General features: G+C 38.0%; 1 protein-coding gene across 1 annotated transcript; it reads left to right on the top strand.

Moving 5' to 3' along the window:
* The first annotated feature begins 681 nt into the window (after positions 1–681).
* On the top strand, positions 682–15,458 carry LOC113025960 (phospholipid-transporting ATPase ID-like). The gene is made up of 27 exons (XM_026174264.2): positions 682–1,121; positions 1,348–1,403; positions 1,648–1,761; positions 1,905–2,003; positions 2,151–2,212; positions 2,319–2,391; positions 2,493–2,563; positions 2,673–2,755; positions 4,622–4,780; positions 5,547–5,635; positions 5,750–5,943; positions 6,019–6,227; positions 6,323–6,366; positions 6,455–6,620; positions 6,937–7,125; positions 7,732–7,847; positions 7,938–8,102; positions 8,321–8,432; positions 8,561–8,666; positions 8,994–9,144; positions 10,078–10,261; positions 10,356–10,579; positions 11,386–11,469; positions 12,192–12,437; positions 12,716–12,854; positions 13,091–13,221; positions 13,375–15,458. Exons 1-27 carry the CDS (start codon positions 1,067–1,069, stop codon positions 13,630–13,632), a joined length of 3,579 nt encoding a protein of 1,192 aa, XP_026030049.2. The 5' UTR covers positions 682–1,066; the 3' UTR covers positions 13,633–15,458.
* Positions 15,459–17,519: the final 2,061 nt, after the last annotated feature.

Below are 17,519 nucleotides of genomic sequence, written 5' to 3'. Positions count from 1 at the left end.
TGAGCATTTTGAGTGTGCTTGAACTTCATGGCACAAACTTATGGCTATATTCTCCCTCATTAACATTTTTTTCTAGTAGAATGCAGAACTAATACTTCCATCTGTTACAGCAAGTTGTCCAGGTTCAACAGCCTAGATAACAGCAAAAGCAGCCACAGACCATCATGCTACCACCACAGCAATATGTGACTGTTGGCGTGATGTTCTTTTTATGAAATGCTTTGTTAGTTTTACGCCAGATGTAACAGGATATATTTTTCAAGTAAGTCCACTAAATGTTTTCCCAAAAGTCTTGAAGATTGTCAAGATGTTTTTGGCAGGTTTGGGACAAGTCTTTGTGTTGTTTTTGGTCGGCAATGTTTTTAACCTTGGAGCTCTACCATAGACGCCATTTTTGTCCAGTCTCTTGTTGTTGAATCATGAACATTGATCTTAACTGAAGCAGGTCAGGCCTGCAGTTCTTAAATGTATTTTTCTGGATTTGTCTGTGGCTTCATGCAATCTCTAAGGAATTTTGCTAGGATGCCCACTTCTGGGAAGGGTCATCATTTTAAAAATTGCATTTTGTATTTACTCTGTCTAATTTTCAAATCTTTTTACCCTATATCTATATAGTTCTATTTAGTAGTAATAAATAAAGTATAGATAGATAGATATAGTATGTAGATGATAGTAGTTGTTTACTACCATCATCAGCACTGTTTTGGTGAAAGAATAGTGTCTGTCATCAGTCAGTGGCTACTCAATATATCAACAAAAGAAAAAAAGAAAAATAAGGAATTGAACATATTGCATGTAAAACTTTAAGCTTTTATTAAGCTGTCAGAGCTTTTAAGGTTGGTTTTCTTTCTTTTTTTTTTTTACAGTGAATCACAATTCTACTTAAACATGGCCTTCCATATATTAACTGATTCCCTCTTGCTTTTGCAAGTTTCTCCTTTCACTTGCTTTTTCGATATATGTAAGCCACAAAGGAACAACTGTTTGCCTAGCTACATAGGTCACTGTCATAAAAACACATGCATGCTTTCCCTAGGTTGTAAAACATGGAAATACTGAGATAAAGATGGGATCTGTAGTGTCACGCTTTAACCGGGTACGTGGAAAAGGGAAAAGCGAAGGTAAGCTCTGATGCATGCAGAATTTCTGCTATGCGCTGAATAACTGTTATGTTTATCAGGGTTTTCTTATTTGAAAATATTCCTGGACTACTGGGTTTTGAAACTTTTGTAAATTTAAGTTTTAAGTATGAATTGGAGTAAACATTTTTTTCAGAGTAGACTTTTTTTTTCTTAGCGCTCTTTTAACTTATTGTAAACTCTCGCCCTCCATATTTTATTTTCACAGAGGAGAGACGTTTAAGAGCTAATGACAGATCTTTCAATTTATCTCATGGCTATGCTGTAAGTATAAAAACAAATCTTATTATGAATATTCATTAAATACCATGGATATAAGAGACTGTTTGAAAGTCGTACTGAGATCGAAAGCACAGATTGCTACTTCACTGCAACATTTACAGACATACTTAAATGCTGTCAATCACAAATGTATCTTTGAGGGGTTTTTTGGGTTTTTTCGGGTTATTTTGTTTTGAAAATTACATACATCTCAGAGACTGATATCTGGAAATTTCCTCTACTTTAGAACAATGCCATCAGGACGTCCAAATACAGCATCTTCACCTTCCTGCCGCTTAATTTATTTGAGCAGTTCAGAAGACTTGCTAATGCCTACTTCCTCTTCCTTCTTATCCTTCAGGTATCTCTACAGAACCATCTCTGCTTATTGTGCAAACATTATAAAATGTCCATAAGTAATGCAATTTAAGTTTATTTAGCTTGCAGATGATCAAGCTAAATGATCATTGTACTAAAATAGTGTATGTGTGTGTGTGCCCACAGTTAATCCCACAAATCTCCTCTTTGTCGTGGTTCACCACAGCCGTCCCTTTGGTTTTTGTGCTGTCAATATCGGCAGTCAAGGATGCCAATGATGACATAGTAAGCAGAAATTATAAAAATTGGAAACAGAATTGAAATCGTATTTAACTAAAAAAGAATCTCACTCAATATTAGGGAAAAGAAAAAATAAGGAACTAAAATCTGATTTGTAAGCAAACAATGTTTTCTCTTGTATCAACTGAGCAGAACAGACACAAATGTGACAGACAAGTGAATAACCGAAAGGTGGACGTCCTCATGGATGGCCAGTAAGTCTTTGGAAACCCAAATGAAAAAAAGAACAACTTTTGTGTGAAGAATTATGCAGTGTTTGGATTCATTTCTATTTTATGTCTTTGTTCCTTTTCCCAACAGACTAAAAAATGAAAAATGGATGAATGTTCAGGTTGGGGACATAGTCAAACTGGAGAATAATGAGTTTGTCACAGTAAGTTTTGGGAGGCTATAGCAAAGATTTGAAGAAAGTGAAAGCAATTAAATTCAAAAGCTTCAATCTACTGGACCGTACTTATTGCTTTCATTTCTTAGGCAGACCTTCTGTTGCTGTCTAGCAGTGAGCCCCTTAATTTAGTTTATGTGGAAACAGCTGAATTAGATGGGTGAGTGTGGAGTACTGTGCAAAAACCTGTGTATGTTAGCATAATGGCTAATTTCTAACAATGCCTTACATTTCCCTTACCTTTTTCATGTCCTCTTGGTCTCCCCCAGAGAAACCAATCTGAAGGTGAAACAGGCTCTGACTGCAACCGGAGAGTTGGAAGACAACATTGAGGCATTGGCTGCCTTTAATGGTGAGAAGATACAGAAACAGAAACAACAGAAAAAATACTCTTGAATGAAATTTTTACAGTACATTCCTGTAAATAATGTTTTTGAGGCTATGTCTATAAAATCCCAATTTCAAAAAAGTGATGACACTGTGCAAAAATATACAATGATATGCATTATCATGATGCAACAAAATTCTTCTGCCCTCAGCTGAATGTCTCTATCCAACTTGTGCAGAAAGCTAAACATTAAATGGCTTCAGTGAACACTTAGGAGACTGTGTCACATTCTTCAGGGCTTTACTGATTTGCGCCATTTGTAAATTCTTTCATTCTTTTGTAAAACTGTAATAACAGAAATAGAGTGCGGTGTATTTAGTCTCCATACAAATACACAAATGGTACATTCAACATTGTTGTCGTGAGTAAACAGCCACTACACAATCTCAACATCAACAATACACTGGCATCACATGTCTAGAAATACAGCTAACACCATACGCTGGTATGTTTCATGCTAACAGGCTAAACAAAGCACCAACAGCTAGCTTACACTAGTAATGTAACAAACTTTTTAAACACAAAAGAAAGTCATCCCTTCACTGAACAAGGTACTAATAAGTGAGATCAATCAATCAAATTCACCACACTTACCCATTATGCCTTGTCAAGAGTAATAGATGCAGGAATTGTCAGAGACACAGAGAAATGGACCTTCCACTAGATAGCAGGCTTTGCCATGAGAAGATCAGGAAAAAAACACATTTACTGACACGTAGATGCAATTACTTACAGAACAATGACTATGATTTGTCATATAACAAACTTATAACACACCTCAGAAATACCCACGAGACAGAATAAAAACAGATCAAATTTTTAAATTGAGACTTTTTACAATTTCATGAATATTTACTAATATTAGTAGCACTGCATTAAAATCAGGCATGGTTCTGTCAATGAAATTACTGCACAAGCTCAGGAACATTTTCAGAAATTGCTTTTTCTGTGGCCAAATTCAAATGAATTTTCAAGTTATGTTTGAAAAATAAAGCCCCATCTTCTGTATTAAAGAGGAGAGTGCTTGTTCAGCAGCAAATACAATTACTGCATACTGTATCAAGTCGGATAGAGGTACATTAGTGAATGGGAAATTGGCAGCTGCACATCAGGAAAGGCACCACTGAGGATAAAAGGTATAACCAGGTTTTAAAACAACATCCCATCCAGATTGTGTCTTTTTCAAATGATATGCTTTGCATATTTTAGCAGGATGCTAAACCTCATACTGCATGGCTTCAAAGTGGAATAGTTTGAGTGTAGTTTATCTTGCTTACCAGCTCACCTTTTTTTAAATAAATGCTGACTTCTCTACTCTCCTTATTCATTCTTTTATTTCTTTCTTGATACTCTAAATATACTTTTATGAGGAAAGCTATCACTCACAATGTCCTTTAACAGTAACCTACTGTACATAGACTAATAATTACCTGTGCTGTAAAGAAGAAGGGGTGGATCTTTTTGACCAGGCAAATGAATTACAACAGAAATAAAAGGAAGAAATTCAAACTAAAGCAGACATTTTATTCCAGGCTTGCAAGGGCCTTTCCAACCATTGGTGCCCTAGCTAGTATGTCACACTTTTTCCTGCCCTATGAGGCCCATGCAAGTTGCTCCCATCACATTCAAAATGACCCAAAAATTATGTTAGAGAACTTAAAAGATTGACACATTGAATTTGAATTGTATTCTGTGAATGTATTTATTTTGAGTATTTTTTTAATTTCTGCAAACAGCTAGACTTAAGGACGTGGAGCTATATGTGAGCTTATTCCCTTGAAACCTGGGAACTTTAATCCAAAATCTGTTGCTGACACCTCTGTTTCTCAGGTGAAGTGCGATGTGAACCTCCCAACAACCGTCTGGATAAGTTCAAAGGGACCCTGACAATGAACGATGACATCTATGCTTTGGACAATGACAAAATGCTGCTCAGAGGCTGCACTCTCAGGAACACTGAGTGGTGCTTCGGTTTGGTAATTTTTGGAGGTATGCTAGCTCGCTAGTAGTACTGCAGTTGTGTACAGTTTGCAATGGACAAGATTCTTTTTGGATTTAACCTTTATGATTTACTCTGATAATAATGTAAATACACACAGTAAAGTAGAGGATGGATGGGCCTCTTGAGTAAAGTGTGCGAGGGCATCCAAAGGGTGCATGTGTTACACATTAGACTTGTTAAAGTGTCCAGCTTTTGAAAGTGAAATAGCCTAACTATTTATATTCACCTGCATTGTAAAACCAGTTGTAGTGGACCTATATAAAATGCTATTTTCTGTTGTTGTTGTTTTTAGCACAATTTATTAGCTAAATTAGGAATTTAATTTGGAAAGAATTTAACCTCTGAATCTTCCTTCTAACCAATCAGACTATAGAAGAATTATCTTTAATGTGTCGCACTAACTGCCATCTCAGTTACTGTTTTGTCCAGAAATAATTTGTGAGTACATCTATCAATTGGCACATCTCTTTTTGAGGTACAGGTTATTACGGGACTCACAAAAAGTCTTTCTGAGAATCAGCTTCAACCAAATTCACACATTTGTTAGAGGTTTCACAGTTTCTATTATAGAGGTGAGGGTCTCTTCCTTGTACTAAAGTCTACTACAGTGTGTTGTGTAAAAGCAAAAAATCCCTGTATTTCTTTTACTACTTTCTCCTACTACTAAACAGTCTGTAAAACTTCTAAAAACTGTAACTGTCACACCAGTATTGTCACCAGTGTGTCTCAACATGACAACATGAACCTCTACAGGTCCTGACACTAAGCTGATGCAGAACAGCGGAAAGTCAGTATTCAAACGGACCAGCATTGATCACCTGATGAATATCCTTGTATTGTGTGTGAGTTTATAGACACGTACCTTTAACTGTTTTAAAGATGACTCATAATATATATTACGTTCATAAAAACATTAATTACTCACATGCAGATTTGTGATCTCTTTACTCTATCAGATCTTCGGTTTCCTGGGATTTATGTGTGCCATTATGGCCATTTTAAATGCATTCTGGGAAGCAAGCGAGGGCTCTTTGTTCACTGTGTTTCTTCCTCGCGAAGCGGGCATTGATGCTCATCTCTCATCATTCCTCACCTTCTGGTCTTATGTCATCATTCTTAACACAGTGGTACCAATTTCTCTCTACGTCAGGTAAGTTTCAGCACAGAAAACCTTGACAATTGTTTCATGTTTTGACCAACTGACCAATTTTTGCTACAATATTAGCATGGAAGTCATTCGTCTGGGAAACAGCTTCTTCATAAACTGGGACAGGAAGATGTACTATCCTAAGAATGATACTCCAGCTCAGGCAAGAACCACCACACTCAGTGAGGAGCTAGGCCAGATTAAATACATCTTCAGTGACAAGACTGGCACTCTGACACAGAACATCATGACTTTCAACAAGTGCTCCATTAATGGAAAAGCTTACGGTGAGCAGCTTTGCTTGAGTAAAAATTAGTGAGGCAAACGGAAACAAGCATTGGTTGAAAAAGTGATTTTTAAGGTATATTTATCTTCTATTAAGGGGACCTCTATGATTTCTCTGGACAAAGAGTGGAAATTACAGAGGTGAGAGGAAAACAGATGATTACTCTGTTTTTGAACTTTGTTTAAAGAAAGTATTGATCCAACTTTGTTGTTTTGGCTTTTCTTGCAGAGGACAGAGAGAGTGGACTTCTCCTGGAACAATCTGGCTGATCCAAAGTTCAGCTTTCATGACCACAGTCTGGTGGAGATGGTGAGAAGTGGAAACCCTGAGACTCAGGAGTTCTTCCGCTTGTTATCCCTGTGTCACACTGTCATGCCTGAGGAAAAGAAAGAGGGTGAGGGGTCCCCTAAAAGACATCTTTTATTTAATAAAACTCTTTAAAAGCCGTTGATAGCAGAACTGCTTTGCAGCAAATGTCCTGATAATTGACTGTTTTTTTTAATAGAACCTAGTCTTAAATAATACAGAGTGACTGTTTTTCTTTTTTTTTTTAATTGCCACTATCACTATTTAAGGACAATTTCTCCATTATATGTGTAGGGCATATAAAAAAAACAAAACAAAACCCAACAAATTGACTTTTATAGTCCTCAAATGCACAATTTTCACATTTTCACTTACCACTATCGTTTATAATGTTTATGTTGTAGGAGAGCTCAATTATCAGGCTCAGTCACCTGATGAAGGCGCTCTGGTGACTGCTGCAAGAAACTTTGGATTTGTGTTCCGATCACGCACACCAGAAACCATCACAGTCATAGAGATGGGCAAACAAGTCATCTACGAACTTCTGGCTGTTCTGGACTTCAATAATGTGAGGAAGAGGATGTCAGTGATAGGTGAGATAAAGGGGCAGCAAGATGTTTAATTTCTAAAGTTTCTTTTTATCACAGAGAAGATATTTATTAATTTTCTTTAATATTTTATTAATTTTCCGATTAACCTCCTAGGACCTGCCGTCCACATATGTGGACATCACATTTTGGGTTACTTAAACCAAAATACTCAATTCTGCTCTACAAGGGCCTGATATCCACTTACGAGGACATTATACTGCTACTATATAAGCGCTATATAAATCCAATCCATTATTATTATTATTACTGTTCCATCGAAATTTTAAATGAATATCCTCATATGTGGCTCTCATTTTTCTTAGAAACTAAAATTAGGTAAAAAAAAAAAATCTGCTAATTCGTTGTTTTTACATTTATCAGGCCCCAATCAGCCCAAATATCAAAGAGAAATTAAAAATGCATGCCGTGGAAGAGTCCGGGTCTTAGGAGGTTAAAGATCTATTTACATAATATTATAATTAAAAATATAATTTAAAAATATTGTCTCTCCATTCAACTTTTTATTTTATAACCTAGGACCAGCTGCTCAGTACCTACCTGTGATACATTTCTGAATAACATAATTGTAACTTTCCGTGTCATTTACAGTGCGTGGCCCAGAGGGGAAGTTGACTCTATACTGCAAAGGTGCAGACACCATCATCTTGGAAAGATTAGACCCCTCCTGTAACAAACTGATGAAGCTGACCACAAATCACCTCAATGTGAGCGATCCAAAACTTATACCAGCAGCTTGAAGCTAAAGTCAGAAGTATTTTTTTTTTAAATTAATTTCATTTATCAAACAAAAATAGGAGTATGCAGGTGATGGCCTCCGTACACTGGCTTTGGCCTACAAGGATTTAGATGAGAGCTACATGAAAGATTGGACACAGCGCCACCATGAGGCCAGCATCGCCATGGAGGAACGTGAAGAAAAACTTGATGAACTTTATGAAGAGATAGAGAAAGATATGATGGTTAGTCCAAAAACCTTTGCCATGTTGCTAGATAGACCGACCACAGTTTGCTGGTTGATTGCCTGTGAGTACTTTGGCAGAAATGATACTTGATTTTCCACTAGAGTTACAGTTAAATGTGCATCTTTAACTATCATTTGCAACAAAAGCAAAGGATGGCTTCATTGCTTTACTTTCTGCAGCATCAGTTTAAATGATAACTACATTTGTGGCTTTAGTTGTTGGGAGCGACAGCTGTGGAGGACAAGTTGCAAGACGGTGTGCCACAGACCATTGAGCAACTGGCTAAAGCTGACATCAAAATCTGGGTGTTAACTGGAGATAAGCAAGGTCAGTGTCAACATACTGTGTAATCTATTTAAACCACTCATTTCAAAATGGATAAATAATACTGCCATATGATATACAGTTAGAAACATGTATTACACCAAAGTGACTGAGATTTTTTTTTGAAACAGAGACAGCAGAGAACATTGGCTATTCCTGTAACATGCTAAGAGAGGAGATGAAGGATGTCTTCTTTGTTTCAGCAAACACTGCTGAAGGAGTCAAAGAGGAGCTACTGTGAGTCTATTAGAAATTTAAACATACTTAAAATAACTAAGAAAGTTATGACCTTTATTTAATTATGAACAAACTGACACATATTTTAAGCTTTTTGTTACCGTGCTTTCAAATAAACAGCCCATAAAATAATAGAAACTGTCATCTTATTTTTTAACTAACTATCATAAGCTAATTCTAACATAAAAAAAATAAGTTACATAAAAATCTGACTTAGGATAAAAATAATAGTAATGAAGAAAAAGAAGAAGATGGGTTAAGAGTTGTAAGACTTTAAGGTTTTTTAAAATATATTTAAAATAGTTTATTCTGTCCAAATATTTTCAGGAATGCTCGAAGGAAAATGTGTCCAGAAGCAGCAGAGGAGCCATCTGTGACTACATCCCGCGGAGGCCTGTTTTGGGTTGAGAAAATGGAGACTGTGCAGGATGAGAAGGTGGATGGAGAATATGGCCTAATTATAAATGGGCACAGTTTGGTAAGAAGCTGCTGAAGCCACAAGAATTGTTTCTTGTGTTGTTCCTTCTCACTTGTGCTTCCATGTATTAATCACCCAATGTTATGTTTGAAATAGATTTTATATGTGTATAGAAGGTGCTTAACTTGAGGTATGACTTATTCTGGTTGTGATATAAGCTGCCACCTGTCTGCACATGGACCGCTCAAGTATGTGATTCTGTTGAGAAATTGCTCTCCGTGCCTGGATGAGTGCAGCCTGCAGCTGAGCAGCGATCATCGGTTGTGGCTGCCTCTGATAAACACATCCAATAGCATGTTAGAGGCAAGTTTAATAGGAGACATATCAGGACAAAATGCTGGCCAAAAAATTGTCTGGTTATGCTCCTGATCCTGAACAGGTTGTGATACACTGGCTGAGTTGTGGCGGGGGTAGTCCTGTAAAGTCAGCCACAAACAGGATGCTGCTGCTAGAATGACACAAGCTCAGAATTACTTCATCCTGGTACTTCTACTTGGTACTTCAGCTTGCCAGTAGTATAACCTTAGTCAGATTTAGCCAGTCGCAGCACGACAAACGTGTTACATTCACTGTTTTGTGTGTGTGTGTGTGTGTGTGCTCTGAGACCAGTAGTTTAAGAATGCAGTAAACTGCACCAATTCTGAAGTGTGCAAGTAATTAAAACGAGTCATCCAGATCTGAAACCTACCTACTCACAGAATTTTTTTTAAGTGATTAAAATGAGAAATTTCCAGAATGTTAATTTAAATGTAACTGGCATTAAACATATACACTTTGGAATTTAATATTTTTATACTACAATGATTATTCAAATTTACCTGCCTTAAGAGACTTTCTTTTTGGTGTCCATTTTGAGGTGATAAGGTTGTGCCAGGGAGGCTTGGCAGATGACCTCATTGCACTACTGTAATCCCTTCTTCTCTTCATCATCAGGCTTTTGCACTGGAGAAGAACTTGAGGTTGGAGCTGCTGAGGACAGCATGCATGTGTCAGACAGTGATTTGCTGCAGGGTCACTCCTTTGCAAAAGGCCCAAGTGGTTCAGCTGGTCAAGAAATACAAGCAGGCTGTCACTCTTGCTATTGGGGATGGAGCCAATGATGTCAGCATGATAAAGGGTAACTGTATTTTTGCTACAACTAACCAGCTGGGAAATATGTAGCTACTGTTATTGATCCTGGCCGTTTTATTTCTTCCTTTTCTGTGTGTCAGCTGCTCATATTGGTGTAGGTATCAGTGGACAGGAAGGCATGCAGGCAGTGCTGTCCAGCGACTTTTCCTTTGCCCAGTTCCGTTACCTTCAGCGCCTCCTGCTGGTGCATGGTCGCTGGTCCTACATCCGCATGTGCAAGTTCCTTGGATATTTCTTTTACAAGAACTTCACTTTTACCCTTATGCATTTCTGGTACGCCTTCTTTTGTGGTTTCTCAGCACAGGTGAGACATATGCATTGTAAATGTATAGTGAAATGTAAATGTTTATATGCAGTTTGAGAAAACAGAAGGAAATATAGTAAGGAAGAAAAATGAGCAAAATAACAAAAAGGCCAGACAGCCAGACTGCAGAAAAACATGGATATACCGGTCAGTTGCTGATTGGCTGCTGAAGCCCTGTTTTGGACAGGTTAGAGTGCTCAGTTATCGGTTTATGCTAGCATCTTGTTTAGCAAGCTGCATTCATGGACTGTATAGCTGCATTGCACAGACACAGCAAATCATTTATCCGACTATAATTTAAATGGGTGATTATTATCACAACTCAGGCTATCCTGAATGGTTGCCATGAAGGAGGATGCAGGCTGTAAACACCATGCTGTAATGCATTTTAATAAGGTACACTATGGGAATTTACTTTTTTGACCCAGCTTCAAGGATCTACAGTTTTTGGCCCTTTGTTGCATTGGCTTTCTTTTCAGCCTTAGAAGTTTTCCATTTGCATATAATATAAACTTACCCAAAACAACACAAAAACAAAGAAATAGAGAGAATTTTAAATAAATAAACGTAGAGCTGAAACTAAACTTTTCACAAGCAAAAAGCAAAACTCTGTAGTCAGTCATGGTGTGTTAATTATTTATCTAAACACTGTTGTAGTTTTTGTGCTGGGAGATCTTTTTTTAATGATTTATCTCTATCTCAGACTGAAAACCAGTTCCTCACCAACAATTCCAGGACAAATGTATATAAGTAAATTCATATAATTTCTTTAATGCTACATTCATGCATATTCTGGTTATCTACAGACTGTGTATGACGAGTGGTTCATCACCTTCTACAACACAATTTACACAGCTCTTCCTGTCCTTGGCTTGAGCCTCTTTGAACAGGTATGTGTAGCCAGCATAGACTGGTAAGTCTAAATATCCCACCTTAAATTTCTTTCACATACAAGGACGAGGGGAGCAAGTGAATCAGCGCTCAGGGCCCAGAGACTAAGCAGGTCCTAAATACACCATTTATTCATAAATATACACTATTTCAAAAAAATTATTCAACATTTCTCACACACTGAGGTGCACCTCTGCCCTGCTGTCGATTACACACGTTGCCTCCCAATATCGTTCTTCTTGCTGTTGGGACTGGGTCGCTGTGTTACGCTGGCTGGTCCGTCGCTAATGTCCCGTCGCACCCCACGATCAGGCAGGCGCTGGCTTGCATGTGTTTCTTCCTTCCTCCTCTCTGAGCTCACCCTCTCCTCTAACAAGTTTGTTTGGTGGCTAATATCCCGCCTCAGGGCACGCCCACACTTCAACAAGTGCCTACTATTGTCCGCCTAGTCCACACTGGATTAAAAGGATATCGTGCAACAACACTAAAACATGCAATATAAATATCAGAATAAAACCATTCAAATAAACTCAGTACTCTATGCACCAATACACACTATGATCAAAACAACATAAACCATTAAACAAACACAAATTTCCACTGTGTGACATATGCAGCAGAAAATTATTCACAATGTTTAGTTAGTTTTTTTAATGTCATATCCCAGTGCCTGCATAAACCAGGCTTTCTCATCTCTTCCTTTAAACCCTGTTTTCTGCAGGATGTAAATGATCGCTGGAGTTTACAGCACCCTCAGCTCTACACTCCAGGCCAGAAGAACCAATACTTCAATAAGAAAGCTTTTGTGAGGTGTGTGATGCACAGCTGCTACAGTTCCTTGATCCTCTTCTTTATTCCCTGGGCTTCCATGCATGACACAGTCAGAGATGACGGAAAAGACATTGCCGACTATCAGTCGTTTGCTTTACTGGCACAGACCTGCCTGCTTATAGTGGTGTTTGCACAGGTAAGAAATACAACTCTTGTTGTCAGAAGCATTATAGCACGCTTGGCAATGACATATTAGCCTTGGAATAAAAGAAAATGACAGCGACGTCGCAACACTGTTCGTCCTCTGTTTCTGTAATATTTTGCACTACAAATCAGTGAACAGCTTTTTAGATGTGTAAACATATATTTGTGGGATTGCCTTTTTAATTTATATATGTATGTATCCCATACCACAGTATAAAATTATACTCATCTCAGTCACTGAACACATTTAAAAACAATCATTTTTTTCAGCTGTTTCTTGACACCTATTACTGGACAGCAATAAACCAATTATTTGTGTGGGCAAGTATTGCGGTCTACTTTGCCATCACTTTCACCATGTACAGCAGCGGCATGTTTTTGATCTTCACGTCTGCTTTCCCCTTCACTGGTAAGTAGATCTGCCATGGAGGCTGCTTGCTGTGGTCCACTTGATTTTTGAGAAATTAAACCATATCAAGTTATTTGGCTGATTGATACAGTGTAAATAGGTCAGCGTTTCCACGTATTCCATTTTTTTGTGGATTTAGTGTTTATCGCTTACATATGCACATTATAATGCTGTAACTTACAACAATTCTTTTACTTTGTTTTTAATTGCTGGTCCAATATTTGTTTGGATTCCAGGCACAGCAAGAAACTCTTTGAACCAGCCTAACGTATGGCTCACCATATTCCTGAGTTCGCTCCTCTGTGTCCTGCCTGTGGTAGCATTTCGTTTCATTCTCATACAGCTTCGTCCTACCATCAATGACGAGGTGAGAAAAATATTAGATAGACATTAAAGCCATCTTGTCTTTTAGGCATCTTATGTGTAGGAGTTGGTGGACCGTAAATAACGATGTGAACTGATGTAATGTTGTGCAAAAAACTAAATAAATATTAAAGTCATCTAACTTGTTTCTTTCTAGGTGAGAGCTAAGGCGCGAAAAGAGGCATTGCCAGCACCTGCTCCTCGTCGCACACTGAAAAAGCGCATCACCAGGCGGTCAGGCTATGCTTTCTCACACTCTCAGGGCTACGGTGCTCTGGTAATGTCTCAAAAATTCCTGCTGAAAGGACACATGAGAAGACTAGCTCTGTTTGACCACAGAGATTCTCCCATGGTTCAAAATCAGCCACAGCACTATCGCACTATTACTGAGGAGTCAGAGTCACAGAGCCCATAGCCTGGAAGTTTGCAGGGACTGAAGCACTTCATATATATATATATCATAATTCTGAAGCTGAATCAACAGTCATGAGAGGATACACAGGGTAAATTCTGCTTTCCAGGTCAAACTTTTACACTTAAAACCGAGTCAGTATAAAAAAATCATGGTGTTTTACAGTACTGTGCAAAAATCTTGCATCAATCCTCAAAATGGGAACTAGGTGTGTTAGAAAATGATTTTTTGACCACTTTTGAAGTTGTTAAAGCAAATTAAGTTAACTTTCGTTTAATTTTAAGTTTTAAGAAGTTATTTGGCTGATTTTTGTTTATAATTTTCCACGAAATAAACGGCATATGATTTTTAAGCAATGGAGTCAGAAGTGCGTTCTAAAACAAACCTCCCGTTGCCACCCACGGCCTTTTCTTGGACTTTTTTGGTGTTTGGAACGTAAAAGGCCGCGACAAGGTGCAACAGTTTTTTTTTAAACTTAAACACAAATACATGGAAATACACTCTATACAGCAAAGGGTTTGTACACTTCTAACAAGCTTGAAAGTCAATATCTGTATGACCACCTTTATTCTTCAGCATTGCCTTAGCTCTCTTAACCAAGCCTTCTTGTAGTTAAGTCATCTTCAGGAATAGTTCTCCAATCTGGACATTCAAAGCTCTTCTTCTCCATCAAGATGATCTCACACTGTCTAGGTCTGTGCTCCAATCTATGATTGGTTTTGTTGTTGTTGTTGTTTTTGATACTCTGACAGTGTGTTTCACATCATTTTCATACTGGAAATGGTGGCTCAAAATGTGACGGTACTTTTCTATGTTCATAATTACATAAATTGTCAAAGGTTCCCACTGGCACTGGTTAAAATCTATCCTCAAACCATCACAGAGCATCTACTGTGTTTTACAGATGGCTGTAGACCTCTTTACTGATTCCACTGTGCATATTGATGACATTTAGTGATACTGATACTGATTTCATTTGGATTCATTAATCCATAAAACCTGTTGTCACTTACTAAATTGAGTAGTTTGGCATAGATTAGCCTTTTCCCACCTGTTTTCCTTTCTTAACAAAGGCTGCTTGAGAGCCAATCTTACACTGAGATCATTTCTGATTAACCTTTAGTGAACAGTGGATGGATCACCTGAAGAGCCTGAGGTCAGGTCTTTGGTGGGTTTTCTCCCTTATTTCTTAAGTTCAGGATTTTCAGGTATGTGTCGTAGATAGTTGGTTGACCTGTCACTTCTTTAGTCCACCATTTGTCCAGGTTCATTCAGTTAGGTTTATTTTTAAAAAAAAATCATTGGTCAGTGTTAACTGGCAAACAAAATGAACAAAAATATTCGTCTGAAAATTGTCAGGCACAAGGACAGGACTGAATGGGTGAAAAAGCAAAGAAAAACTTTGAAAGAGCATCAGAAAGCCTGGGGAATTATTGCTCAAAACATTTCAAATTTATTTTTTTTAAAATTAAGAATCATATGGTATGATTGATTTAAAGGTCTTAATTGAGCCAATGTTGGTTTGGTAAAAAGGCTTTGTTTGATCTGTTAAAAATATGTTAATATTAACCTGAAATTAGTTAAAAGAGACAGAAAAATGTGACATTCTTGGTTTCTGTCCTACATTGTTTTCTGTTTATTTTAAAATGTTGAACTTTCCACCAGCTGAACTGAAACAACTGGATTATTATACTAATCTTTACTGCATGTTTTTTCTCAGGTGAAATGTCACATGTTAATCTGAACAATTATCAATTGGTGATTTAATTTGAATTGAAGTCTATTATACTGTTTTCTTTTTAGTTATAATAAATTTTTACATAAAGATATTTGAACATTGTTTTGTTCTTTTCCTTATTATCTATTTGTTCATTTAACATTTGGTTCTTGATTGTTTAGGCACTAGCTTAAGCTCAGCATCTTCCAATTACAGCCAGGGGTCAGTGTCGTCTCTGTAACTGTGTGTTCACATTTTCACAACATTCGAAATAGAGCCTGCAAAGGCTGAAGTGTCATACTGGGGAAAGATCAGGGGTCACCAGGCAACACATTTGAATTATAAAATCGACAAATTTTGTTGCCTGTGACTGAATTTCTCTCTTCAATAAAAGAGTTTTTGTGACATGGGAGGAAAGATGGGAAGAAGCAAAAATACACACTCGTGCAGTTTTGTCTGTCAGAATGAAGTGACACCTTAAAGGCTGTTTAAATATACAAGTACTGTAGATTTATTGAAACATGCATGCAATAAAACTATATACACACACAGTTATTGTATCAGAGAACAGAATTGTCAGGATTTGCAAGAGGCCCAAAAATGTGCCAATTTAAAAAACAAATTCATAACCTGACCTTGTTTACGAAGCACAGATTCACACAGATTCTTTTGCAATATGTGTGCAGCTGTGTGTATTGTCCCTGTTACGACCCGGCTCAAAAGCCGCAACATAAAAAAAAGGAGATGAATAACAGAGTGTGGGTGAGAAGAGGTTTCATCCTAAAATGGAAAACCAGGTTGGCTAAAATGGCTGGTGCCACCAAGGCAAAGACTAGTGCACTGCCGGAAAGCTTGCCTCAGGTATGCTTTTATCCACACCTGACTAGGTGTGGCCAATTAGCACCAGCTGAAAACACTGAGACGATTAAAAGCTGCAGAGGGACGTAACACCTCCCTTAAAAGGGTTCCTCTAGGACCCTTAAATTTATTAAAAGCCCCTCTGAAGCCTTCAGTTCCTTGACCCACAAACCTGGAATAAAAGTTAAAGCTAACAGAAGCACAGTGTTCACGTTATAGTTGGCATCTCTAAGCATGGATGGGCATGAGGATTTGAAGTTGCCACACTGAACAGACAAAAAGTAACATGTGACCAACACAAAGGAGCACAACAGTCACAAACCCAAAATGATTACCTGATCTGCTACAACACAAAACCAAAAGTAGCAACAAATAATCACAACTAAGTGATCTGTTGTCTCCACCACACAACCAGTCACATACAAGTGGCCCTATACCACAACAAGTTACTTTAATCCAAAATGTTCAGTAAATCAAGCATACTAGTGACCAACCACAAAATGGAGAGCTATGGCCACACAATGATCACATCAAGGGTGGCTCAGCAGCCCACAGTGTTATTGCCATCACCTGGCCAACAACACTCACAAAAGTGATCCAACAAAATAGCCATATTCCCCACAACACTAAAGGTCACAGCACAAAACACTCACCTCACAAGGATCTCATTAGCATCCATCCACACTGACATATGCACACACAGGGTGTGCACACAATGCCAACTTAAAAACAGCCTACCTGCCTCAGCTACAGACCATAATCAAGAATGGTCTCAAACCTCCTACCAAGTTTGGTGCCACTGATTTTCTATGTGCAACTCCCAGCCTAAAACACTAAAAACAACAAAACCCTTACTTTTCCTACCCTAGTCTTCAGTGGTGTACCAGGCTCGAGGCAACTTTAAACGCGAACTCGAGAGCAGGCAGCAGACCAGAGATATAGTCTCCTACCAAACTCTGAAGCGTACCCCCACCCAGGATAACCACCAAAAACAATAAACTAAAACAATAAAGCAAAACAACAAACAAGTGCTTCGATGGAAGGGCAGCACAGCCACCCAGCTGAAACACACTAAAGGGAGTTTGCACAATTACAGTGACCACCATCACTCACCCACTTAAAAGCAAAACAAACTGACATTCAGTCTCCACTAAAATGTCCAAATATCCCGGACGAGCCCCCACTTATGTTACGACCCGGCTCAAAAGCCGCAACATAAAAAAAAGGAGATGAATAACAGAGTGTGGGTGAGAAGAGGTTTCATCCTAAAATGGAAAACCAGGTTGGCTAAAATGGCTGGTGCCACCAAGGCAAA

This window comes from Astatotilapia calliptera, chromosome 7 (genome assembly GCF_964374335.1).
Source record: "Astatotilapia calliptera chromosome 7, fAstCal68.1, whole genome shotgun sequence".
Taxonomy (NCBI): domain Eukaryota; kingdom Metazoa; phylum Chordata; class Actinopteri; order Cichliformes; family Cichlidae; genus Astatotilapia; species Astatotilapia calliptera.
Note: the sequence above shows the minus strand (reverse complement) of the source record. Positions and strands in the feature narration are given on the sequence as shown.